Source organism: Acanthopagrus latus, chromosome 21 (genome assembly GCF_904848185.1).
Source record: "Acanthopagrus latus isolate v.2019 chromosome 21, fAcaLat1.1, whole genome shotgun sequence".
NCBI classification, from domain to species: domain Eukaryota; kingdom Metazoa; phylum Chordata; class Actinopteri; order Spariformes; family Sparidae; genus Acanthopagrus; species Acanthopagrus latus.
This window is the reverse complement of record NC_051059.1, coordinates 12,912,755-12,939,859: the sequence shown is the minus strand read 5'-3', so window position 1 is coordinate 12,939,859 and position 27,105 is coordinate 12,912,755. Positions and strand designations below refer to the sequence as shown.

Below are 27,105 nucleotides of genomic sequence, written 5' to 3'. Positions count from 1 at the left end.
TAACAAAGTGGAAGCGACTGGGAAGAATAGCAACTCAGCCATGAAGTGGTAGTACATCTAAAATGATGGAGTGTGGTCAGCAGATGCTGGGGTACATTTCTGCAGAGTCCATCACTACAGAACTCTAAACTTCATGTGGCCTTCAGATTCGCTCAAGAACAGTGCGTAGAGAGCTTCATGGAACGGGTTTTCATGGCCGAGCAGCTGCATCCAGTCTTACATCAGCAAGTGCAATGCAAAGCGTTGGATGCAGTGGACTCTAAAGCAGTGGAGATGCATTATCTGGAGTGACGAATCGCGTTTCTCCATCTGGCAATCTGATGGACGAGTCTGGGTTTGGCAGTTGCCAGGAGAACGGTACTTGTCTGACTGCACGGTGCCAAGTGTAAAGTTTGGTGGAGGGGGGATTATGGTGTGGGGTTGTTTTTCAGGGGCTGGGCTTGGCCCCTTAGTTCCAGTGAAAGAAACTCTGAATGCTTCACCATACCAAGAGATGTTGGACAATTCCAAGCTCCCAACTTTGTGGGAACAGTTTGGGGATGGTCCCTTGCTGTTCCATCATGACTGTGCACCAGTGCACAAAGCAAGGTCCATAAAGACATGCTGAGAGAGTCTGGTGTAGATGAACTTGACTGGCCTGCACAGAGTCCTGACTTCAACTGATCTGATAGGTCACCTTTGGGATGAATTAGAGTGGAGACTGAGAGCCAGGCCTTCCCGTCCAAAATCAGTGTGTGACCTCACAAATGGGCTTCTGGAGGAATGGTCAGAAATTCCCATCAACACACTCCTAAACCTTGTGGAAAGCCTTCCAAGAAGAGTTGAAGCTGTTATAGCTGCAAAGGGTGGAGCGACTTCATATTAAATCCTATGGATTAAGAATGGGATGTCACTTAAATTCATATGCGAGTCAAGGCGATGAGCAGATACTTTTGGCAATATAGTGTGTGTGTGTATATATATATATATATATATATATATATAGTCATAGAGATTTTATGTTAAACATGATGAGTATGTTTTGTAGAAAAATCAATTTAGTAAACAGCCCTTCACATCTGCAAAAGTGAATCAGTGGTTTGGAGATATGTTTACTGCCAGCATTTTATCCTGGTGATTGGGCTGTTTCTTTTATCTAAAACGGAAGATTATCTGTACTGAAAGTCTTCACCAAATTATGAAGACTGGAGGTCCAAAACTATCTACTGTATCCTTCTGAAATTTAAATACACCAGGAGAAAAACTAAAACAAGAAATATCATTCATATACTTGCAGGGGTGTTGCATCAGACAGACATGGCACCTGTCGCGAACATGAGGGAGTCTCTATGCACGCCTATGATCGATGTTATTAAGTGTCATGTAGTCAGTTGTTAACATTGTTTGGGTTGTCCTTGTCATGACAGCTTGAAATGAACCAAGACTAACTCATCTTAAACATGTCATAACAATTATTATACCTAAACTTTAAGAAACTATTTAGTGTGACTGCCATACGTGGTTGGTTTTGGTATTGGTTATTATGTCATTGGCAAACCTGTTTATGACAAGTTATATTGTTTTGGTTAAATAAAATAAAGTCAACTTGGCATTAAAAGTAACCTAACTTGCAGAATGATACTGACTAACAACATTCACAAGGACGGGTGTCACTTCAGTCTAACACATATCCCTTCAAATAAAGTTATAAGCAATTTTTGAGAGAGCAGATTACAATAACTTTAACTTCAGTGATGTGATATTCCTTAAACTGTTTTCGTATTTATCTATTGCCATTTTGAATGCATTAGCTTTGCAGTGAATACAAATGATTCTCTTAACAAGTGCCCTGGAGGAAATGCTAGTATAATAATGTGATAATATAACAAGGACAGCAGGAGAGCAACAACATTGTTTTTAGTCTTCACCTTCAATTGGCATCCTGTTTATGGCTGACTAATATCTTAATGCAGCTGAATGAAAACTGAGATATAAAATATCTGTGAATAAAACCCAACAAGGAAACATGACTTCTCACTTGATGCCAGAAATGCTCAAGTCAAATCAAACAAGCTTATGCGCTGTGGTTATGAGTTAAATCATCTCACGCCTTATCAGCATGTACTCGTGCTAAAAATAGGATTATTTATGCACAATGAAGAGAGGGTAAGATATGAACTGGATAAGAATTTCTGTGAACAATGAGATTCTCAAACACCATTCTGGAGATGCACTGAAATCCAAGAATAGAAGTTAATTATGGAGCAAACACAAATTCTCAAGGAGCTGGATTTGACCAAAGCATGCTTCTGCTCTGAGTCTTATGAGGGAGTTAAATGTTTTGATATGTAAAACATTTGTTTCCAAGCAATTTAACATAGACGTTAGTCCGAAAGTACATCTTCCAAGGTCAAAATATTGTAAACTATGTCTAGAGGTGAGTGGCTTATAATACACTAATTGATGTAAACCAGTGTAATCCTCCCACTACATTGGAGTGATGATCACAGGATTTTGCTGTTTAATACAGACTCACACCTTTTGCAGTCTGTTTACTCCTGTGGATGCTGATATTCAGGAGCCTTGTTGGTGGCACAGAGGTGTGATTGCACACTGTGTGTCATGACATTGGAGACTTTTTTTTTTAACCACACACTGCTGTATGCCCAAAGGCGACCATCAGTGTTGGGCCAAGTGTCCCTGAACTACATGCACATGCAGCAGACATGAGTATGCTTGAATATACAAAACATTCAGTATATGGACACAATACTGTATGGATATCCAACATGAGACTACTGACTTCCCACAGCTCCATCTCTGATAGGCTTGGGGATGAAACTCCCCTCCAGGTTAGATCAATGCAAGCATCCTAAAGGTCAGAGAGGTAGCAACAGCAACTTCATGCCTTAGGTAATACAGTATGGATCTCTTGAGATATTGATCCCTAGAGTGCTCTGGTGTCAAAGACTTCTCCGTGTATTTACTGAGACACTTCTTCAAGCACTGAGAGGCATTCAATCTGGATTCTATAATTATGGAAGTACTTTAACTGCAAGTTTTGTACAGAATGACAGTTGAATTAAGAAAACTAACAAAAATAAGAAAATGGCCCTCGCAGTGGAGAAAAAAAAAGAATAACACGCTATCAGAGTTTCCCTTCCTGTGCAGAAAAAAAATGATCTGGTGCCTTCAAAAGGTCCCCTTCCAGAGGAGACAATGTGATTACTTCCTGGGTAAAAAATGTGTAGGGGTTCCCCTTTATGGTGCTCTTCCAGTAGAGAAAATGAACAATGCCCTCCAAGGTGTTCTTCCTGTGGAGAAAATGTGACGAAGTGCCCTCTAGGCTTCCTTACTGTTAAGTAAATGAAGTATTAGAAGCCACTGAGCAGCACCTAGGAAACAACTCCAGGTCCAGACACATTACAGACATGACTCTAATGGTAGGAGAAGAGAGAGTACAAACTGAACAGAAAGTCCCTGGCCCAGTGGAGATTAAACAAATACTGTACATCCGACAAGTTCCAGCACCACCACCTACAGAGGGCTCCCTCTGACTCGGGCTCAATGAACCACAACCCTGCCAACACACCAACGCTGCCACCAGCCAAAAATTCTCTTTTCTTGTCATTAGTGTTCTTGATTCACTGACCCAAACTCTTGTTCGCTCATGTTTTACTTCTCTATTAGTGTGCTTGCTTTAGCGCAACACTCCCGTTCAGTCATTATGTGCTTGCAGACCTCTCTCAGACAAACAATTAGCGATTTTTATGTGGAGCAGCTCTCGACCAGAGCGTGTACCATCATCATCTTTCCTGTCCAACAGCCCCGAAGAGCAGCGACCCAAAACTGGACCGCTAATGTAATGAAAGCTAAATCGCAAGACTGCATCAAACAGTATGTACCTGCAGTCAGTAGGTGCTCATAATTCCCTCAATTTACATCAGGGTTGATAAGCACAAGATGCTTATCTTTCAGCACACTGAGACAGTCATCAACCTGGTTTACTTACTATTGATGCACCACAGTGGACAGATTTAATGTAGCACAATATTTGTCATTTATGCCAGCTGTTTAACTATTTGTGATGAAAATATATGCTGAATACAATATCCAGATTTTTTAGTGTATAGATCTGCCTCTATGTCATTTAAACAACAGATTGAGGAGTTTGTGTTCAGTTTTAAACTTTTATCAATTTAGTATCTATTTTGATTACTATCATTGCCTTGTATTTTTCATATTTTTCCCCCTAACTTCCTTATTTAGCCCTGAAATATTTAAGGATGAAACCGAGTTTTCTGGTGCTTAAAAGTGAAGAAGCAAGACATTTAATATGTTTGAGTTATTCTGAATTATTTATCAGCTTTCACACCTCGTATCACCTGGAGAACATGCTGCTCTGTAAACTACATCGTATTGCTTCTTGAGCTTTAGCAGTCTTTAATGTCAGTTGGATTTTGTGAGCGTCATATGAAATTTGACTGAAAATATAAACAAACTCTACCACTACCTTGGGGGACAGTCCCTACAGGAGAAATACAACATAACAGTATGAAATATAAAGCAGCACACTAAACCACATGCAACAGGAATTGATACATAAATAAAGACAACCCAGCATGCACATTTACACACTAGAAATTCAAGTGGGGGCCAGGGTGAATAGTTAACAGTGGTGACAGTACAGTGTGAGTAATTGCTTTTAAATAGAGAAATCAGTGCAATTAGATAAGCAGGGGGTTTACTAGGTTTCAGCTGACACAACATGATATGCCTCAGATGTCTTGAGAGAATTAGTTTCCCTTTTTCCATTTGCCCACATTTGCGTGACAGCTTTGGTTACTATTGGTTGAGTTTTGTAGTTTTAAATGTTCAATGTCAGCGATAAACTGAAGGATTAAGTGTGTCTTTATGAGTTGAGAACATCCTCCTACTTCTTAAGACAAATAAACAATTCTAAAATTGGATTAGGGAAAAAATACATTACTGAAACAGGGCTGTTTTTTCTGAGCTCATGAAAGTTTTACATTTTAGAGATACGTCATTTTGAATGGACAGCAATGTTGCAAACATATCATAACAGAATATGAAGCACTGCTGAAACTACGGTATGTAAAGTAGTTAAAATGAGCTCATCCCTTTAACATCTACAGCGGTAAGATGCAACACATACTATTATACAGCATCCGAAAAATATAATACTTTTGATTGGGATTGGAACACAGGACTTTTACCTGTAGTGGAGGACTTCCATTGCAGTATTGATGCTTTCACTAAAATAAATGATCAAATATTTCTACCACCACTGCCATGATGTGGTGTTAACAGCCTGTTCTCATTCACTGGGACTGTGTTTCATGGGCTGAAATGTATTTCCTGTCAGCTGCTGAAATGAACAAATAAAATCTGCAGGAAATAAACTCAGACCAATTTAGAAAACCTGAATGTGGAATACAGAAATGACTCAGAAGTTGTACTTAACACACACTTCTACTTTGCGAGACATTTGCCATCACCCAAATGAGAAACATAATTACTCTGGTCTTTTTATGAACAACCACAGGAAGCCCCTATTTATCATTAACGCTGCTGACCAACAGTGTTGATGATTGTAGCTGTCAGTCCAGCTTTGCAAACACAAAAGGACTAGAAAAAAACAACATGTTGAGAAAGGGAGTGTGATACAGGTATATCCTTTTCACTGACATACAAAGCATATTTGTGATTATTCTGATTATGGCATGCAATGCCACAAATCCTCCTGACAGCTGTGAGCTAATCCTTTAAGAGTGGGAGATCGCCTTATCAATGTGTGTTAAAATGGGATTCAGACATTCTGCCAAAGACAGGCATCACACAGGAAAACCACGAAAGAAATAAAGCAGGGAAACAGATCTTTCCACTTTAAGATGGATGACATTGTGTTAAAAAAAAAAAGAGGGGAAAAAAGACAAAATGTCAGCCCTGAGAAATGGTGCTTTTTAAAAGGAGCTTTCAGTCCCTGTGCCAATTTCAGACCTAACTGAGGAAAGAAGTTGCTTTTAAACATCAATTCAGTTTCGATCCCATCAGGTGTTCTCTTATGCAATCGAAGCACGTTCGAGGGCAGTGGAAAACAGTTTGAGTTCAAGACAGAGCCACAGAGTGTCTCTAAAACAAGTCAACTGTGGTGATTGAAGTCATTAAAGTTAACAGCTATTGGTGGCAGGGAACACTTAGACTTTACATTTAAAGCCAGAGTATAACAAGACAAGATTTAGCCTCCATCGCAGGCCTCCTTTTGTATGTCAGACTTGATAATTGGGTTTCTTTCCAGATGAGTAACCATGGAAATAGTACTTTCATCGTTATGATACTTAAAGAAAATAACATTGCTGTTTTCAGTTTGAAAATGAACAAAAGCCTCCCCTCCCAGTCTCATTTTGCTCTGGATCTTTACAAAAAAAGCAGATATTCTTCCCCCTCTTTGATCCTCAATGTTCCCATTTACAGAAATCAAAAACAGAAAAGAGTTGAATATTTGAATGGTTGGAAGTGGTTGAGGTGAAGTTGCCAAGATGCAGTTAGCAACTTCAAACACACTTCAATAACCCCAGGAAAACCCATTATAAATGCAATACCATTTTAACTGCAATTGAAAGAGCTGTGATGAGATGGGACTTGGGTGAAGGTCTCATAATGTTTTTCTACATCCAACTTCTTGGTCTGGGAGTTCAGTTGTTTAAGATGGTTTCAAACTCATTTTATGATCCTGGTCACTCTCATTGTATCAGCAATTCTAACCGCATCTCCTTTGGTTTATGGTGTTTAAAATTGTGGTTATATTCAGAGAAACAGTGTTCCTCTTCAGCAAAAATTAACTTTGCCATTGCGTGGTCCTATCCTTAAGTGAGTGTCAAATGTTCAACTTCCAAAAAATTGTTTAGGAGCCTTTTGGATTCCACTGGTATCTATGTGTAGTGACACGTTCACATTGGTGGACTTAGTTAGAGGCAGTAAACTGACTTCAGTCAATGACTGAGGGTTAGATCTAAGATATTCTGACCTTTAACCTTCTGTCAATTCAGTTTCTTCATAGGTCAGTTCATTATTGTCTTTGCATATTCTTCCTGGTGTCAAATTTGTTTTTATTTCACTGCAGCAACGAACAGAAATCTCACCTACAAATCACCTCCAAAATGACAAATGAGGGTTAGACCTAAGATATTTGTGGAAAAAAAAAGAAATTCCACCAAAATCTGAAAAAAAACAGGCGTGTCTCATCAGACTAGTGACCAAAAACACTGTGGCAGTGATTTTTAGCCAATGGGTCACATGACCTAGAAGTTATTGAATAAGGCGTGTTCCCATGCAAAGTGAATGGAAAGGGTCAGAGGTGTTAAATGTTTAATTTCCAAAAAAGTTCCTCTAGGAGGTGTTTAGGGGCATTTTTCGAGCTGTTTGGATTCCACTGGTACCAATCTGTAGTGACCATTTCTCGAAAGTTTCACATAGGTGGACTTAGGCTTAGAGGCAGTAAACCGACTTCAGTTAATGACTGGAGGGATATTCACCTCCACAATTCCGCCAAAATCCAAGTAAAACAGGCGTCTTTCATTCAACTATTATCAGAAGACAGTGATAGTGACTGTGGGGGGAGACTTTGGCTGAGGGTTAGACACCCTGACTCTAACATTAACCCCAACAAAATATTTTTCAATGCTAATTGGACTGTCTTTTCTGAGCAGGCTTGTCAACAATCTCTAATGGTAGTGTTTTAAAACGGAAACACTTTGAAACCGCAGGCTGATCCACTTTGTGCAAACAATGATTATATTAAGTGTTGGTCCAAAGATTCTTCGGAGACCTTAGTTTAATGGAATTATAACAGTTGGAGGCAATTATCTACTCACAGCGCAAAAAACAGTGCACAGCTTTTAATGCACGCTTCACCACAGTGGGAATCAAGTATGCTTCTATTACACTGCTTGTACAAATAAAAATAAAAAACAAAACATTAAAAACAGGACACTAACGCAACCAATATGCCTCACACTTCAACACATTTTTTCCAACATCCCTCTGTAATGCCTCCATCAGCAAATATTGACAAAACAAGTACACGCACGCATAAATGTCACATTCCCTCAAGCTGCTTTGGATGATCAAAGCAACTGTAAACTCTGTACTGTCTATAAACAAACCGAAGCACTCAGCCCAGAGGCAGGAATTATTGTCTGAGATCATCTCAGATATTTCATTGTGGGAAAATAAGTAGAGGAAACAGAAGCAGGGCACCTCTGAATTTATGGAAACAGATACTGTGCCGATAGATAAAGAGAGATGGAGAGAGATACAGCTGAGGAGATGTGTTTGTCCTTCACACCGATGCGCCACGCCAATGGTGTTCATTTTGAATGTCAGGTTTGCATTTCCGTATTTGGCTGCACTCCTCTGCAATCATCCCTTATCTGTGTGCACAGCAGCTAAGGGTTCGTCCCTCTGAATGAATGGGCTCAATAAACCTGTCACAGCCCAGACTTGTTGACTCTGTATTGACTCATGCTACAACAATCCATCCTTTTTATTAGCTTAGGTTTGGCTACAGATTTACAACGTGATGTTCTTCCCACGCATGACAATACCACTAAAACACAAAGTCACTTAATATAGTACATTTGTTTGTTGTTCTACTCAGTTGACATCGCTCTTAGTACTTTGACTTAAATAATACACCTGTAACTTAATCCATTATTCCTCAGACTGGGACCATGGCCCTCTCTATTGCAGGGTTGCCATCTACTCATTGACTGCTCAAATGCTCGGCAAAACAAAAGTCTATTTGACAACCCAGACGGCAGAACAAAATGTTTATTGTATTGGCATTGTATGTTTCTGCAAACCACAAATACATTTAATTTGTACGCGTCATACTTATCATATCAACATTTATACAACAGGTCGATTGTCAGTGACTGGACCTTTGTTGTCCTCTTTATGAAGACTTGTTGCACTTCATACTATGTCACCTGACTTCCTTCTTTGCTGTTGTAATAATTACTACAGCCACTGGATGCCGCCTCCTCACAGGAAACTTGAATATCAACTGCTTTCACTGCCAACCGTGTGGTTGTTCTGATGGGGACAGCCTGAATATTTACAATAACACTACTATGACATAAACAGCCGGCCATTCAGAGTTTATATTTGCTGTGCTGGATTGTAAATCTAATCCAACCAATTAAAAAAGAATACTACATAAGTGGTGGTAAACTTCATGTTTCTTATCTTTATATCAATGGCTTATTCATGCAACACCTTCCGTTGAAGTCGTTCCTGTATTATTTGGTGGCCTCCTCGTGCCGGTATTAAAGAGTCATTAAAATGACCCTCATTCAAAAAAGTTTTGCAAACACTCAAAGTACTTCAACAGTCCAAAACCTAAAGACTCATAATTTACTATCATGAATGACAAAAAGAACAGCAGCAATAAATTACATTCAAGAAACCATAAACAGCAATTTGACATTCTGTACCATCTTGGAAGTTCCTTTAAACACAACAGCACTCTGCAGATGTTCTTGTGCTGCTGCATCTAGTGATGCTACAAAATCCATCAGTCCTCTGAAAACACTTGGATTTTCTGAGCGTACACTTTCATCATGGCCATGCAAGATTAGCTCAAATGCACCACAGACCTTTCTACTATCATATACCAGTCTATTATTTTAGACAGGATGTGTTTGTTTTTCAGATTCCTATCTTGTAGCCTTCATTGAGCTGGGAATAGCAATATTTGAGCAATATTTATTCTACCAAACATGCCGAGATGCATGGGAATTTCCATGTCACCATTAGATTGCTCATGACTTTAACCTCACCACATGCAGTTAGCCACGACTTCTTAGCAAACCAGCCTCATGAAATAGACAGGGTGCAGTGTCTCCAGCTGTATTGCCCTTGTTATTTTACAACGATGTCTGGATGATCAGGTCGAAGCTCTTTCACTCTAAGCTTTTCTTGCAGTGTTTTCCTCTCAATTGCTTAGCCAATTGTTTTCAGCGACTTAACTGAACTTTCCTTCTCCATTTCAATCTATTCTCTGCAACTCACTCAATAACACAAGGGTCCTCCAACTCTCTACGAACTTCTGCATCACCAACTCCTACATCAATTCCTTCTTGCGCTGTCTATCACGGCCTCGGGGGTGGGGTTTTTATTGCGTTCTGTGAATGTTTTTGGTGCCTTTGACCTTTATTGCATATCCATGCACATGCATATATGCACACATATACCTAACTACTTTTTAATACTGAATAGTAAATTGCCCAAATTGTGCATCAGATAAAAGCCTAAAATGTAAATGTGAAATCTAGAACAGATTCGCCGTCACACATTGGGTCAGCTTTCATTCCCTCTCAGTAATTTTGATACTATGGGGTCGATGGGTGATAAAGGGATGGCGGTCGACAGGTCCTGAAGGGGCCATTTGCAAAGTTCGCTTCTACAGCTGTTAGGACAGGTGCATCGAGATCTTTGACTGACAGCTGAGCATGTCGAGGCATAGACGAACAGGCCCCTCTTCCTGATTAACTTTCTACTGCTCGAGCCTCGGAGATTGATCTGTGTGAAGGAATGGCATGGCCTTGGTGTGGGTATTGAGAAAAGAGATTGGATCTTCAAGGAAAGAGCTTCCAGGGCTGTGGGGAGAGCAGAATGATCAAAGAAATATGATGCTTTTTATTAAATCACTTACAACCATTGTCTGTAATGCATTCAGTAGTTCAAGCAGGCATGGAAGTCATTTCAAAGTCATGCTCCACGCGCCCCTTGAATCATGCACGTCCATGACCCACAGTGTATGTCTCAATATAAACATATGGAACTCATTCAGTCAGCATTGATGAGTTCTGCTTCCTCGCTGCAGCCTGCTTTCCGAAATGTAACTCCATCCGCATCCTCAGCCTCCTTCTTTCTTACTATCTGGTTGTTCATGAATTTGCAATGTTTGTAATATGTGTTCATGTTCATTAAATCTCTGCCAGCGGGTTGGTTAGCTCTGAGACAGTCTGTGACAAATTTGCATGGATTTGTTCCAGAGCAGCAAAATATACAGTGTTATTATTTGTAAGTTAATCTGTGTTTGTGTGATGGTCTTTCATGACCATGCAGTCTTGTTATGTGAGTATTGTTGAAGAGGGGCCAAAGGAATATTTCAGTATTTTTTGGAAATGAGCCTTAGTTCTTCTGGGCATGATGGAGGTAGAGCTGGCAGTGGTTAGCTCAGCTTAGGTTAGCATGCAGACTAAAACTGGCCCTTTTTACAAGTCCAAAAGCCTTCCTACCAAAACATCTAAAGATTACTAATCAACATGTTGTATGTTGTTTAATCCAGACATAAATATACATTTTAAAACAACTTGACTGTTAGGTGTATGTTTCCCACTGCTCCTCAGCTACATCCTTGCTCCAACGTCTAACTTGTGTAGGATACTGTGACGGATTTAGGGCAGAAATTGAATATAATATTGTCAGAACCTGAATTCAATATTGATAATTGTGTTTTCATCAGTGTATGATAATCTGAAACTAAGAATATTTGTGTTTGCATTAACTTTGAAGGGCATTTTACCTCTACAGAGGGAGCATGTCCTCCTCCAGAATCTGCAATGCAACACTGGCTCTTTTGCATTTTTGGCATTTTCGGGCAGCTATCAAAGAGAAGGAGTGGTGTAGCAATCTTCCACGTCACCACTATATGCCCTTTACATCCTACAAACTCCTCCTTTAATGCACAGACATATGAATGGTATTGATCTTCTTATTTACTCTTGCCAAGATTATTCACAGAACTGTGGAGCAATTCCTTTAACAGAGTCAACAGATCAATTTTTCTCTCTGAGCATGAAGTTTGTTTCATTCACTACGTTGTTAGCATCATTAATGTAACCAAGAAACATCATTTTATATTAGTCATGGATGCAGTAGAATTTGACAGCGACCTGCAATAAGCTACAACTGCAGGGCAGTCAGCCTTATTGTCTTTGACATTAAGGAGCTAACAGCAGGGATGGCATCGCCTTCATTACACTTAGCTGCTGCAGCAGGTTAGGTGGGACAAATTTGCTGTCAGCCTGCTCTGCATTAGGACAGATTGAAGAAGCCTGCATCTGTGGATGTGTACGTCAGCTATTTTTAAAAGCTGTCACTCAGCAACTATCCTGGGTTTTTTTCCGACTGTATTGTCTCGAGATCAGCCAAAGTGGGTGTGCATATATCTGGTGCCTTTGTGCAGTGTACAGTATAGATGTGCACATCTTAGCTAAATGTAACTTGCTCCGACTTTCTAATTTTTAATGGTCTAAATTTAAATCAATTAGACATTCATGAGAGATTAATATGTATTCCCCAGGCAAATGATTCAATTATGTTCCCTAAATGAGGCATGACTGACCTTTTAACGGTGAACTATTCATAGTTCGGTTACCACAATTGCTTCCACGGTTCAGCTAATCTATTTAGCATATTTTGATGTGTCAAATAGGGCTTGCAATATCCGAACACTTCAGTCAGTGTCGGGTACCAACATCACCTGGAAGATTGACCTGTACTATAATGTTTAAAAACAAGAATATAGTTGATATAGCAGAAATTGTGCCAGCAATGAAGACCCCCAGCTGTTAAGGCGCAGTGAGGTAAAAATGTCCCGAAAATAGCCTGACTACTCCAACCAAAACAATACACAACAGTTCATCTTTACGCTGCATTAGCCCAGCAGTGGATCGCCACCCATAAAGGGGAAAAAAAGTATTTGAGTATCTCATTAGCTGAAGGGCCATGTTTGTGCCAGGGTATGATTGACAGCAGCTGCCAGGCTGATGCTGCAATTCAATGTAAGTTGGATGTTGATATTTCAGTGTCAGTATTCCAAACTTATAATCCGAATGTGCCTCAGTGCATCTGCTCAGGAAAACATTGGACACCACAAAACATGGCACTTTAAAATGTCTAGCAGCTGGTGTGGTCTTACTATACTGTTCAGAATCACTGATACAACATGAATAGAAACTATAGCAGAAGTTTGTTTTCTCTGTTTTAGTCTTTTAACTTACCCTGTCAATGGTTGTACGGTCGTTCAACAAGCAATGGTGCAGGACAAGATGGTTTTGTACTTCAAGTAACAGACTTTAGCTGTCGCCTGCCTATTATATAGCGCTGACACTGCACCTTTGTGCCTCATTGCAGTTCTTCAGCATTAAAGTTCTCACAGTTTCCATCAAACTAATGCAAAGTTAGAGGGTGCCATCAGGAAATGAAAAAATATGAAATATAAATATTTCATTTGTTTTCTCAAAGTTGAACACACGGCATGTGATTTAAAGAGCAGTTGGACTTTTAGGGGAAATAAAAGTGGAAAACTAGATGTCAAGGTGTTTATCTGTCATGGCTGGGAAGCTTCTTGGGTAATAAAGTATAGTGTGTGATGTCACCACAGTCCCTCCATCTGCACACGTTTTTTTTTAAGATACATTTTTCAATTTGCGTGATGGTGGTTTCTCACATTGCCGACTGAATCATCATAGAGACTTAATATAAATACAGGCTCTTCAATCTAATGTTTGCTAGGCTACAACAAGTGTAATGTTGTGGAAGAGTTATAATTCACCATGACAGCTTTGTAGACCTCATGTAAAATAGGAATTTATTTTTGATTCAAAAATCACTTTTAGGAATCACATGCAACGAGTGTCACATGAGCTGGCACAGATTTCCATTAGGGAAGTCAGCTGTTTTTTTATCTCCTTGACCTGTAGGTGAGACAAAACGACGCTCACCTGTCAGACATTTCTCATAATCATAATCAGGCCAAGAATAGCACTTGAAGGTGAGCCACGTCGATCCATCTTCCTCAAACATCTCTTCCTGTCTTTGCCCCGGGTCGATACCTCTGCCTTTAGAGGCGACAACAAAGTTATTCACACCTCCACCAGGGAGTGAGAGCACTGAGCTGAGGTGCTGTGGGGAAGCTAATGAATGTATTTGTCATATCTCTAATGGCTCACTATATCACCACAGCACCTTGGCTTGAGATTTATGGTAATCATGACTGCAAATGCACTCTGTCTTAGGATTTTCAGTTTTTCTGTGTACAACGGGCTGCACTGATGAGACACCCTGAGAGAACATTAAACTGACAGCGCTGGAGCATTTTTTTGAGCCAAACTTGTGAAAACGTTGACAATGTGCCACACCAAATGATAGCCATAACACACAGAGTTGGGAAGTTAGTATTCACATCAGCAAGTGTGCGGGAATGGCAAACTAATGATGAGTCAACTCTGCTATTGATTTAAGCCAGGTTTTCTTTTTTTTTTTTTACTCCCTGAGGCACATACAAGCCCACACACACAAACACACACACCCAGAACCAGTGATATTAGCTCAAGTTATGCCGAGATGTCTCCACCGATACCAACTACTAGGAACTTTTTCTTTTTTACTTTACCATCCCTTTTCTGCCTAACCATTCTTATCCAGCAGCAGACTTTCATCTCCTTGCATTAAGTCCCAAGTGACTTCATTTTGAGACCATTCTTTTTATCTCCAGTATGCACTCAAAATGCAAATGACAGAGAGTCTCAGTTAAGTGCTCAGGCAAGTATAGAACCCAACCGAATAAGATGAGCGATAAAAAGTAGAAATTCAGATTAATTGATTTGTGAGCTTACCACAAATTATCAGGGGACGCGAGAGAGTGTACATTAGTTGTACGTTTTCATCTAGCATGAATACTGGTGTGTGGGTGTGAGAGGGTAGAGAGAAATATTTGTTTTGGGATTTCTCAAGGGTGAGTCCTGCAGCTTCTGTAGAGACAAGAACACACAGGCACAAGGCGAGGAGATGCAGACTGGCTGCACACTTCTGATGCACTTTAAAAGCACACTTGATCAGCAATTCCTTCTGTGAGCCTACACATCCCTCAGACTTCAAACAAGCCTCCTGAAGGTTAGGGGCACAGAAACTGAGGAGATGACAGCAGAGATTCCTCACTTTGTTGACGTAAGATATCACTGGAGCATTTTCATAAAACTACTGCCCTCATGTGGTTGGTTCTGGGTCACAGGCAGGACAAAACGTTTACAAAACAAAATAAATCATCAAGTTTTTTTAGAAAGAAAACTGCTCGTCACCTGCTGCATCCAGTTGATCGAAAATCAGAATGATAAACATGCAGCTCGTTTACTGTAAGCTATCTACATTTTCGTAACAAATGACTGATGATTCCTGCCTTCTCGGGGGGAAATGCAATCATTAGGCTAATCTAAGAAACAGCTGAGAGCCGAGGTACTGACTTTATCGATGATCAAACAACTGTGGACCTGTAAGGCTTCAAGAGATCACTGTAAAGATGTTTCCATCTAAGTACATTTAGTAATCGTACCAATACAAGTGGCGAATTCATCAAATTATTTTCTGTTTATGGCAGATTTGGACAAATCCATTTTTTTCAAAATTGTACTGTAAACTCTGGATTTACCATTCTTGACATTTCGTCTTTATATCTACAAATGGCAAGTTCAGTTTTGCAATGCTATAATATGAATACTGTACTCATACAATAAAACCTTTTCTAAAAGAATTGTAACCAGTATGTGCTAGAATGTGTTGCAGTATGAGAAAATAAAGGTTTTAAAGATTTGACCAGATTCAGAAGGAAGCAAATAAAATGAGTCATGAGTCATAGGTGAAATAGAGCACAAGACCCTGCTGTACATTTTAACTATCTATACTAAACAGTTAGAATGGGGTAATAAGCAATTAAGCAATGGGGACCTAATATAAGTACAAGTTATAATGGAGAGTATGTACAAATTACAATCAGCTTCCACAATCAATTTGAAAATGAAGTCGCAGTTCAAACTCCTGATCTGCTGCAGGACCAGAATGAAGCAAGTTATGAATGCTATCTCCCAAGCTGTGTGTGTAGTTTACAATCCTACCGCACTTGAGTTAAGTGTGGGTGATCCTTAATTCACAGGCCTCTAACTGCAGACAGGTGGCTCGGTATCTCTTATGGGCTGGGCTCATCCTCCAGTATTGGAAGTCTCGCTCTGGAAACTCTGAAATCTTCTCAAGTCTCCAAAATCTCCTCTGTGGGCTGCAAGTTTTCCTCAGAAGACCTCCAACTGAGCAACAAAATCTGACCTATAAATGAAATCAAGACAAAATAAGATTTGTGCCAATATCACGCACTTTCCTTCTGTTGTACAACAACAGCAGTTCACTTCAGTTCAAAAATCACACCTACACCTAAAACAGCAGTCAAGGTTGCTGCAGAAAGAATGCTAAAAGTATATCAGAAGACAATAAATAACAGTCACTTTAATGCACTATAATGGCAAAACATGTCTGCTTATCCGCAATATTTCTTAAACCCCTTATGGTTCTTGTTTTCATGTTTTTAAATTCAAAAACAATTTCAGCATAAACATATGGGATTTCACATTAGGTTAACATTGCTAAGCTGCTAGCACTGTCTTTCTACTGCTCCTCTGTAAAATCTGGCAATACTTTGGCTATGAAATTTAGCCATGTTACCTTCCCTAGGCAGCCTTGTCTGTGTTTTTTGTTGCCAGTGTGGTGGCATACAATGTCCGTGATAGGTTCTCTGTGTACGGTATGAAGTTAGATCATTTTGGCCATGCTACCAAGCTACATCTTGCTGTTGGCTTATTATTATGAAGACATGACATTACCAGGGAATGTTGATTCTTTAGTTTTAACCCAATTAAATGATTACCAAGCCACCGACTCTGTTAGCAGTGTTAACTTGTATAATGTGTATGAACATTACTAAAACAAAATCTACTTTGTTTGACCATCATAATATTATGTATAAGTATAAAAAAAGTTTCATCTCTGTAAGTATGTGCAAGCTAGATCAGTATCTTTATTAATGGACGTCACTGGAGTTTTTGGGGCTGCCAGACTCAACAGTAAAAACAGTTCCCTGTAGATCCTTAATTGCAATGATAAAAGCAGTTGTTTGTATTAAACTATACACCACAGGGATCACAAATTCTGCATCCAAGCACAGAAAAAAGAAAGGTTTTGCAGAACCAAGTGCACAAACTCTAAAGACGTACAATACCAGGTTACAAAATGTACTCTCAGGGTCATCCACTTTACTTCCCATCATGTGTTTGTTTGCGCTGCTGAACACTCGTAGATAAAGCTGCACTGATTTATTTCAATTATTTCCTGGCATTGTACATGTCTATCTTTATCTCCTTTTCTCCGTCTCTTCTTATGCAACACACGAAACCTTAATGCACCATTTTCCTCCTCGTGCGTCATTCTCAGACGGCAACCTTCGTCTCTCATTCTTCTGATGTTTATTTTGTGCCTGCTCTCTGTAAGTGACCTTTTTTGACTCCATCCTTTTACCATGCCCCCAATTAATCTTATGACCCAAAACATCCACAGCGCTGGCTAACAAGCCAAAAAAAAAAGAATGATGGGGGCAGACATATTTCACTTCCAAGAAACACATGCATCAGCCTCAAAACTGCATTAAGAGTTCAGTGTACGATGAAAACCACAACTTTTTTACATTTCCCCCTGCATGAAAAACACTAATTCATAGTAAATCACATCATTTCTCAAGATGGAACATTTGTTGTCATTGCAGCTTGCTGAGACAGCCCAGACAAAAGAGCTGTAAGCCACAAGAAGCTTACAATCCTCTGAAACACCTGAGGAACTTTGGCCTTTGTCTTCATTAGAAATTTTCCCACTTTATCATCACTCATTAATTTCTACTCAATGCCGAGAGCAACCTTATATCTTTTATTTCACACACACTCCCAGTGTAAACCATCTGCTAGCCTTTTCATGTGGCAGGGGGAAAAAGCGTTGCTATTACTCTAATCCATAAGTAATGGAACTGCACTTACTTGCAATCAGATATGTCAGAGTGCATGCCTCTCTGATTATATTGAGGTTGAATGAGTAAACTATTATGATTATGGTACTTTTGAGGGAGAAATATATCTAAATTGAGGCAGCCAAGGCAGAGATTCTTTTACATTTACTCCCTTATATGGCACAAGCCATTTTGTAATGTCGTCTCTTCTTTCCTGTGGTCCAAGCTGAGACTCCTGAGGTGATGTCACTTGAGCCATTTTCCCTTTCTGTTTTCGCAGGCTGCACTGGTAAATCAATATGTGGAAATGGTGGAAAATAAAATCCCAAATAATGCAGGTTGATTTGTCTGTTCCATCACACCAAAAGGCTGGTTGAGATCATCTCTGGTTGTAATTTTATGTGACTTTCAATAATGTCTTTATAACATTTATATTGGCCAGTTCTCCTTGAGGCATTTATGTTCACAGCAGTAAGCAGAAATCGATATGGTACTAGGTCATGTCAGGTGTGTTTATATTTTACATTCAATAAATTCAGCGGGGTTTACATGACAGCATTTTCGAACAAGTTATCCTGAATACACCAAATACTGTAGATCGAGGCGAGGAGACTGATTTTGTTTTAGCTCAGGTGAATCTATTTGGACCTAAGCACAGCTTTAGATCAATAAACTTTATGTGAGTAATTAGCAGGTACAACAGTATAGAGAGTTATCTGTCGCAGAAGATACTGGTCCTGTCAAGTCCCCGGACTGTGTCTTGTTCGGTTAACAGTTCCTTATCTATACGTTATAATACAACAATTATATTGATTTGACTTTCCTAAAAGGTCTGAGCAGTTAAAATAGAGGAGTAACAGAAAGGGGGAACAACAGAGTAACAACTGAGCATGTTGGAGGAAATAAAATAAAGATTATACTGGTTTCTTACAGGGTAAAGCACTGGAAAACAGATGTTTGAGAAAAAAAATATCACTGGATTAGTTTGACCTTGAAGACAAACTAAAGAACGTGTTGATTCTCAGGCAGGTCGGGGGATAAAGAAGTGTGTATTTGGATCTATTGACATTTACTTGCATTGGATGATATAAAGCAAATAAACAGAGGACAAAATCACAGCACAGCAAGAGCAATCAGTGCACGAATTTTTGTCAATCAAATCCTAAAGGCAACATGTAGATGGAGAGTTTTTGATATTATCTCAGTAATAACAGAAAAAAAACCCTTTCATATTCTCCCTCTCAGAACACTTACATGACCGGGGATTTGCTGCTACATCGATCACCCGCTTTCTACACCATGAAATGAAATCCTTCATCTAAAAATAGTATTTCAGTAGCTTGATTTATAACGTGCCCTTAAAAAGAGATTATCTTTATTTTGCAGCTTGTGTTTTTCACATTTTAGACAAAGATGTATGTCTCAGCATTACAGTTTGTAACTCAGGCTGAACCTCTCTATAAGTGAGGCAGCTTTTCAGTTAATTCCAGTCTAATAATCTAGGCAACATTAAATCAGTTACTAATATACTTGCATGGATAGATACAAAGGTCACATTCACTTTATTTTCTTATTGTAGCTGCTCCTTTATGCACTCAACACAGTCAAGCCGACTTTAGTAAAGTCACATACCTGGCACTCAGGTGACTGACGTGATGCAGGGGTGTCACAGCCAAGTCTGTCAACAGTTGACATTCAACAGTAGAATAAAGTTGGAAAAGATAATAAACAAGAGTAACAGCTTTTCACTGATGTATGGCATGACCTGATGGTGACCTCATACCAAACTTCTCATCTCCTGTCACTCAGGGAGGACATTTCCATCATGCACTAACCATACTACAATTTATTTACTTCCACATTTTTAGTGGAGGCACCGAAGCTTTGCTCGAATTCAAACAGTTACTTACTGTGTTCAATAATTTCAAATTAATGCTCGGCCCATTTGATAGGCTACTTAAATTCCACTACATTGCAGAGGGAAACACTGTATTGTTTACTCCATTGCATGTGTTTGACATGATATGAATGAATTTGCACATAAACCTCAAATACATAAATTTAGTTCAGCTTTTTAGCTAAATTCATTTCTTGAATGCAAATGCCCCAGTGTCAGTTAGTTTATAAGTGTCTGTGTAATGAGAGCTTATTTAAAAGCATGTTGACATTTGCCATCTTTACTTGGCTCATTTGAGGTAATTAGTTTAAAGCTGCACTCTGGAGTTTTGAGTTTTTAAGTGGATTTAGCCAGAATATTTGAATGAGCACAGCTCCCTGGTCCCTCCTTCTTCCTCTCTGCTGCGCTGCAGCCCTGCCTTCAAAGACCCTCCCTGCAGACCCACAGCAGGCTAGTAACCACAGTAACAGAGGACACCAGATAACCAAGATGGGGCATTCAGTATAACAACAACAACAACATAAGCCCTGATAATTTCTATTTCTGATCAATACAACTAAATTACAATGCGCCTCATGCAGATCACTGTAGATATCCCAAGTAACAAGCAATTTTCCTCACATCATGGTAGACAGAGTTACCAGAAAACCTGCGCAACGCCATGCTGCCTTTCTGAAACAGTAATGTTATTTCTCTAAACCAATTCAACCACTTCAGAGCATACAGGACACAAACTAACATTATAACTGCCCGGTCACTTGAAAGACACTTTTGCTAAACAGTAGCCATATAAATGAAGCCAAACACTGATATGCTAACACTATTAGCATATCAGACACTCCCCTTAAAACCATTAGCATACAAGCTAACAAGCCAGATTTACCAACAAGCTAAGCAGCTCAACTGCAATATCATACGGAGATATGCGCTATTGCGAGTAATACTGTTATCGCCGCCACCATAGCCTTGTGGTTAAAACACAGAATGAAACATATATCAAGCAAGGGTTCTTACTTGTCCAGCAGAAAAGCAGTCAACTCTGCAAAGCTCTTGAGTCCTTACAAATCGCGCAGCTCCCTCCACCTCTGAAATGATGTTTTCTCTCTGGCTCGGTCCAGTTCTTTCTGTATACACTGCTTTTCTTTGTCAGTCTTCTTATTTCTTATCTTTGACGTGGGCAGCACTGGGGCATTTTTCAGTATTGTTGTGGTGGTTTCTTCTCCACCATTGTTTGCAGTTGGAGCTTGAGCTTGAACATGTCTGTCCAGGTGAGGGCAGGCACCGCCTGCCAGGGGGAGGGGCACTGCCGAGTAGCTGTGAGGGAGGGGAGCTGCCAGCAGCGTCTGCATGAGAGTGATTGACACTTCTCAGACACTCCCCTTGGCTCTGATTGGTTGTATTGATCCCTGGAGCGGTGGCCTCTTGCAAATCAAATTAGGGCCACTGGGCGGACCCACAGACAGTGGATTATTACACCGCTGACCTGTATCTTATTCTACTGTTAGATCATAATGAGAATTTTAGCAAATAAAACAAAAAAAAAATTGTTAACAACCTACAACTTTATGTATGAAAATGTGTTCTGCCATCTTTGCTCACCGTTTCTTTCAAATAAGTGTAAAAAAAAAACTCTAATCACAATGTTGTTGATATACATTTGTGCGATTGACAAGCTCAGTGATCTAATTGGTTCTGGTTATGATAACACACAGAACACATTGGTCTCTTCTCAGAATTCAGCAGTTCACAAACAGTCATATTTCACAGCTTGTTATGACTCCTTGGTTCTCCCACAGCGACACTATCCGCGCTCATCAGCCTCGTCCAGATGACCATATGGGCCGGAGAGGAGCGTGAGATCCACACCAGAGAATTCATTAGCAGCTCAAGATCACACAGTGCCATCGTCCCTCTTGTTTCTTTGAGGTAGCCAATGAAATTCAGGCTCGTGGGCGGCCTGAGGCAATGACACTGCTACTTGCGGCAGGAGAACAGTAATTGGACTGTGTGTCAGATAAATCCAGGTTGTGACAAGCCACTCAGCGCAGTGTCGCCTTGGCCCTGATGCAAAGCTATCTCTCAGCCACTTTACTGACCTGCAGCAGCCTTCTTAGCTCTCAGCAGAGGTCGGTGGAGTTGTTTTCAGGAGGGGAAAAGACTTTCAGCTCCAAAGTAGCATCCAGCAGCTTCAAGGAAAGGGGCGTTTTTGAGAAATGCATTTAAGAAATACTTTACATATACATTATGAAACTGTTTTATTTGTATGATTGCAGTACAAATCAGCTAACAATGTGTGGAGCATGATATATAAAGCATGTTAAAGTTATACTTGGGCAGATACAAAATATTATTCCTCTTTATTTCCAGCTATACTTATCTAATTACCATTTTTTCTTCTCGAATTTAAATCGTCAAGAGGAATATTTTGTTCGGAGAACAACATATCATGGCGACGTATGAAACACAGCAGACAAATAAATAATTGAATGCACAGCAATAAATGAAAAGTATAGAAGCGATAGTGTTTTTGGAAAAAAAACAAAACAAAACAACAACAACCAACATGACATTTGTTTACGTACAGTATGTCACATAAAATTGAGGTGAGTGCGTTAATGTAAACATTTAAAAAAAAAACAAAAAAAAACACTGCTTCTAAGGTGCTTAAATGTTCTTTAAACATACAATATGTACAAATGTATACAAGCCAAACAGTCTAAGCATAATATATATTTCTTCTCTGCTTATTAGATAAATAATCATCTGTTTTTACATCATTTCAAGTCTAAGTGACAGTCAGACATGGCGTGGAAAGTTTATCTGTGACTGAAAAAAAAACCAAACTGTTTCACTTTGGCAGGTAACTGGCCAGGCTCAACTCTACGCTAAAAAGCAGTCTGGCTAAAGTAAAATATTCAAAGTGGCTTTTAAATCGCGAAATGTCAAAAGGTTTACAGCACAGCCCTGCGGAGTCTCTGTTTCTGTGCATTCACAGGTGGCAGGTTCATGTTTTCCTCTGAACAGGCGAGATCTTGATGTCTTTTCTTCCACCTGCCGTCCGCCTATGCAACGTGACGTCCTCGTCCTCTCCTGTCTGTAGCTTGGCAAAGTTGACAAACACCTGCACAACAGACAAATTAGTTCAGTACAGAATGAAAAGCTTTTTGAACTGAAAGCTTCTTTCTTTCAGGTTGATAATACACTTATGAAAACGTGAGAGCGAATACTAAACTCCAATTCTGCCCCCAAGTCCCCTGCAGTCCTCCACACTGGACCTTTAATAAGTTATGGGTTGTCAATGGGATTCACAAATCAGGACAAATTGCTTCCGTTTTGTTGAACAAAGGCTGGCATTCTTTGGTCACTACCCCCTTCTGTCGTTGTCTTGGTTCATAATGTACCTGGTCCAGTGTTGTCTGGGAAACGGAGTAGTCTTCCACGCTGAGCCTCTCTTTATTGGCCACCACCAGCTGAAATATCCTAGCGAGGGAGGAGGAGGCGATCTCGTACTGCAGCGTGTTGTAGTGCTTCTCTCTCTGAACACAGCCGGGGAAGGAGCTCTCCATGAAACTCTCAACGGGCTCCAGATCCGGGGACAAGCCTGCCTTAGCTGCCTTGATTTTCATAGTCACCACATAGCCGTCACCAAATCTGCATCGAGGAAACACAGCATGAAGATATGAGACGTGACCATAATCTTGATATCGAACGTGATTTCTACTGTAGTTTATATCAACACCCACTACTTGTACTACGTTGAAATCATCCTTTTATTTTGCGGAAGATTCTTCAATGTGGAACAAAAATTCAAAACAATATTATCACGTAGCCGTTGTACAACTTAAAGATACCCAGAGGAGCAGGAAGAAAACAAACTCTGGTGATCCATTTTCTAGAACCTGATACACACTGGTTTCTCCCCTGTGTTTCAAAAACAAGTGAAAAAACTGTTTTGCCAGAACAATAGTCTGAAAAAAATGCCACTGCTTAAAATGTCCATGAAATGCTACTTTAAGGTTTCTGATGGTGTCTTATATTTAGCATAATGAAACATATTATTAGAGGAGTTAAAACAATGTACTTGTACTTACCACAAGTATTTGCAGTGTTTTTTTTTCTATTTAAATGAAATTAAAACAGAAAAAAACACATGGAGATTTTCATATTGAGGCTATTCTGTACAGGCTTTAGTGTAACAATAAAACCACTGAGGGGGTGAGAACTGAATTCAATACTGATCTTTATCATGGTTTGTAATGTTTCTATTATTGTAAAAACAAACTGTATGCAAGACACACAGCAAGTTTCTATCCCGTGTTTTTTCTTCAAACTATGAAAACGAAGCATCTCAGGAGAGTTTGGACTGTCAGTGCATGCTGGGAAGTCTGTTTAAGATGACTGAACTCTGGAAATACAGAAAACCCCTTACTTGTATTTGAGATGCTGGATGGTACCCAGACACTTGAAGGTCCCGTTGACCATGATGGCCAGCCGAGTGCAGAGGGCCTCACACTCCTCCATACTGGTGGAACACAACCATAATCAATCTCTGTTTTTACCGCTGCTGTTTCATGTCTGTGATCCATAAATCATCATTTCATAGATCTCTGTTTTGAAATCAACCAAATGCTACTCTGGTCCTGATTTCTTTGAGAGCTGCTGGCGGCAGAGTTAACTGTGTTTGGTCAGCTGCTGCAGCAGATGTGTGCCTTGGATTAATTTCATTATTAGATGTCGAACCTGTGTGAAGTGAGCACCACGGCCCTGCCGTCCTGAATGACACTCATGATGGCGTTCCACAGGAAGCGTCGAGAGTGGGGGTCCATCCCCGTCGTGGGCTCGTCCTGAGCACACACACAGCCACAAAAACAAACAAACTTGACTCTCTGAGTACATAATTCCATATGAACAGAGACCAAATCCTTATCTCTATCAGCATATGGCAAAGATCTCAGATTTATGCCAATTTGAATTGAACTGCGGAGTTTTCCTGCCAGTGTATAAAACATTCGAGGCCAGGCTTGACTGAACCCATATGGCTTCCCATCTGGATCCATGGACCATTTCATTGATAAATCCCTGCATAAAACCCAAAAACCCAAACAATGGGCTCTCGAGCTCCTCGTCATTGGCTAACTCACAAGCAGCACCAGCGCCGGGCAACCAATCATTGCAATGGCTGTGGAGAGTTTGCGCTTGTTGCCTCCGCTGTAGGTCCCTGCGCAGCGGCCGGCGTATTCTGTCAGACCCAGCTTCTGGATGCCCCACTCTGCCACCTACAGGGGGAAGGGAAACACTGAAAATGACACTTTTGGGACGAGCAACGTGCATTGTTTAACTAAGCCCTTTGTCACAATTTCACCGCATCATTAAATGGACACACAGCAGCAGCAAAGTCACAATGTCCAAAGCTAAACCAAAATCAACCGAATGCAGTGCTGAGCCAAACAGCAGTTGCATTTAGACAGCAGAATGAGACATCCTTAGAGGGAGAATGCAAAGCAGCCAAGTCGGACTCACTCTGGGGATCTCTGACTCAGGTACCCCCCTGAGACGAGCGTACAGGTACAGATGCTCCCTGCCAGTCAGGAGCTCGTCGATGGCATCAAACTGAGGACAGTAGCCCATGTTCTGGTGCACGTCCAGAATCTCAGTCAAGATGCTACAAAACAAGACACAAACAGAGAGAAAAGCATGAATAGAAAACAATAGTTCCACTGATGAAGTTGTTATTTTAAAACACCCAGATCTAAGAGGAAGCTGATTACTCTTAATGGAACAAATGAACAAAATGAACAAAACTACGAAAAAACAGTGCAAATATTACAATTAAACTCGTTTTTATTACTGTATTATGTTTTGTATTTTTTCCTTTTTTTGTGAAATGTACGATACTTTAAACTCTTTAGGCTTCAAATTAACTTTCACATGAAAGAATCTGAGAAAGAATGATGACTCTTTTGTAGGATTTGCTCAAGTATCACTGAGGCCAGGACCTGTGGGGGAGGGGTCATGAGGGCTTATTGCTTTGTTTTAAGTGTGAGAACAACTGCAATAGATGGCTGGTAGAAATAGCTGTTAGCCCAGACTGTCATTAATCTGGGATTTAATGGAGTTTCAGTGTTCATAAATGGTGCAAATGCAGTTTTGATGGGCTCATTCACCCTGACAAGAATTCTGAGTGGGCATGTCCAGATTGTTGGCACGGAAATCCGATGTTTAAAAGACAAAATATCACTTTGGGGTAGCTCCACAACAAACATTCATTTGAGACTTCAACCGTCAATTGATCAAGTCCTCTTTTTTTTCAATTTTTTTCACCACATGGGTTGGTTTTATAGCCAGATAGTGTCATCAAACAGAATCATGTCACATTGACCTTCCCGTGTTTAAACTTTCTAACTCACTGGACTGTTTCTGGTCCTCTTTCATCTGGAACTGTGCGTAGGACAAACAGGAAGCATTTCATAAATACCATCTGATCCAGCCCCCAAAAACAGAGTTTGTGTTCTATCGACCATGTAGGGACGTTTTTGACCGATCTCTATGTACCTGTAACCGGCCACGGTCGCCTCCCCGGAGCTGACATCACTGTCACCAGTCAGCATTTTGAAGGTCGTTGTCTTTCCGGCTCCGTTAACTCCCAAGAGACCAAAACACTGGCAGGAGAAAAAAGACAAATCAGACCTTTTGAGGACACATGCTGCTGAAATGCACTTATGGAAAACGACTTCATAGAAAATCTTTTTGGCTTCATGAATTGAGAAACGTCCTTGTATATATGGATGCATTAACAAAGGAAATTGAACAGAAATATATCAAACACACCCAGACAAAAAAATAAATAAATAAATACACTTCATCATCTGGCTGCCGACGGTGAAAGACAACAATATAATCTGCAACAGTCTTCAGCCTCATCCGCGCTAGACTTACTCAAGCAAACACCAGGAGAGAAAAACTTGAGTTGTACAAATAAAAGAGAGGCAGCAGCTCACACTGTAAATGAACTCAGTGACTTTACCTCTCCTGCAGGGACGCCGACACAAATCCGGTCCACAGCTGCCCTCTTCCTGCCCACATACGTCTGTGCAGAGAAGGCAGGGAAACAATATTCCATTAGTGTCGTACTTTTTTTTTTTTTTTTTTAAAGAATAGCAAGAATTAGAGGTAAAAAAGAAAAACAACCAAATATGCCCTTTTTTTTCCTGCAGCATTAACCTGTCTGCATAAACTGTCCTAAACCTCTTATTGTTTGTTCTGCACCGCAAATATGCTTTAATTTTTCCATATTGTACAATTAGAGATTACTGAGAGAATT

At 40.0% G+C, this 27,105-nt stretch overlaps 1 protein-coding gene and 1 long non-coding RNA gene across 2 annotated transcripts in view; both read right to left on the bottom strand.

The window, feature by feature from the left end:
* LOC119011058 overlaps window positions 1–21,051 on the bottom strand; it is a 46,970-nt gene extending 25,919 nt beyond the window's left edge. The window contains exons 1-2 of the long non-coding RNA XR_005072115.1: window positions 20,799–21,051; window positions 15,963–16,167 (exon numbers count right to left, since the gene is read on the bottom strand). This is a non-coding gene — a long non-coding RNA (uncharacterized LOC119011058). The remainder of the gene's footprint in view (window positions 1–15,962; window positions 16,168–20,798) is intronic.
* Window positions 21,052–22,024: 973 nt separating this feature from the next.
* The window catches only part of LOC119011803 (retinal-specific phospholipid-transporting ATPase ABCA4-like), a 35,829-nt gene continuing 30,748 nt past the window's right edge, over window positions 22,025–27,105 (bottom strand). Inside the window, exons 42-49 of the mRNA XM_037085179.1 lie at window positions 26,809–26,871; window positions 26,337–26,443; window positions 25,305–25,446; window positions 24,926–25,060; window positions 24,525–24,628; window positions 24,214–24,306; window positions 23,186–23,435; window positions 22,025–22,905 (exon numbers count right to left, since the gene is read on the bottom strand). Coding sequence (XP_036941074.1) covers window positions 22,789–22,905; window positions 23,186–23,435; window positions 24,214–24,306; window positions 24,525–24,628; window positions 24,926–25,060; window positions 25,305–25,446; window positions 26,337–26,443; window positions 26,809–26,871 — 1,011 coding nt within the window. The 3' untranslated portion in view covers window positions 22,025–22,788. The remainder of the gene's footprint in view (window positions 22,906–23,185; window positions 23,436–24,213; window positions 24,307–24,524; window positions 24,629–24,925; window positions 25,061–25,304; window positions 25,447–26,336; window positions 26,444–26,808; window positions 26,872–27,105) is intronic.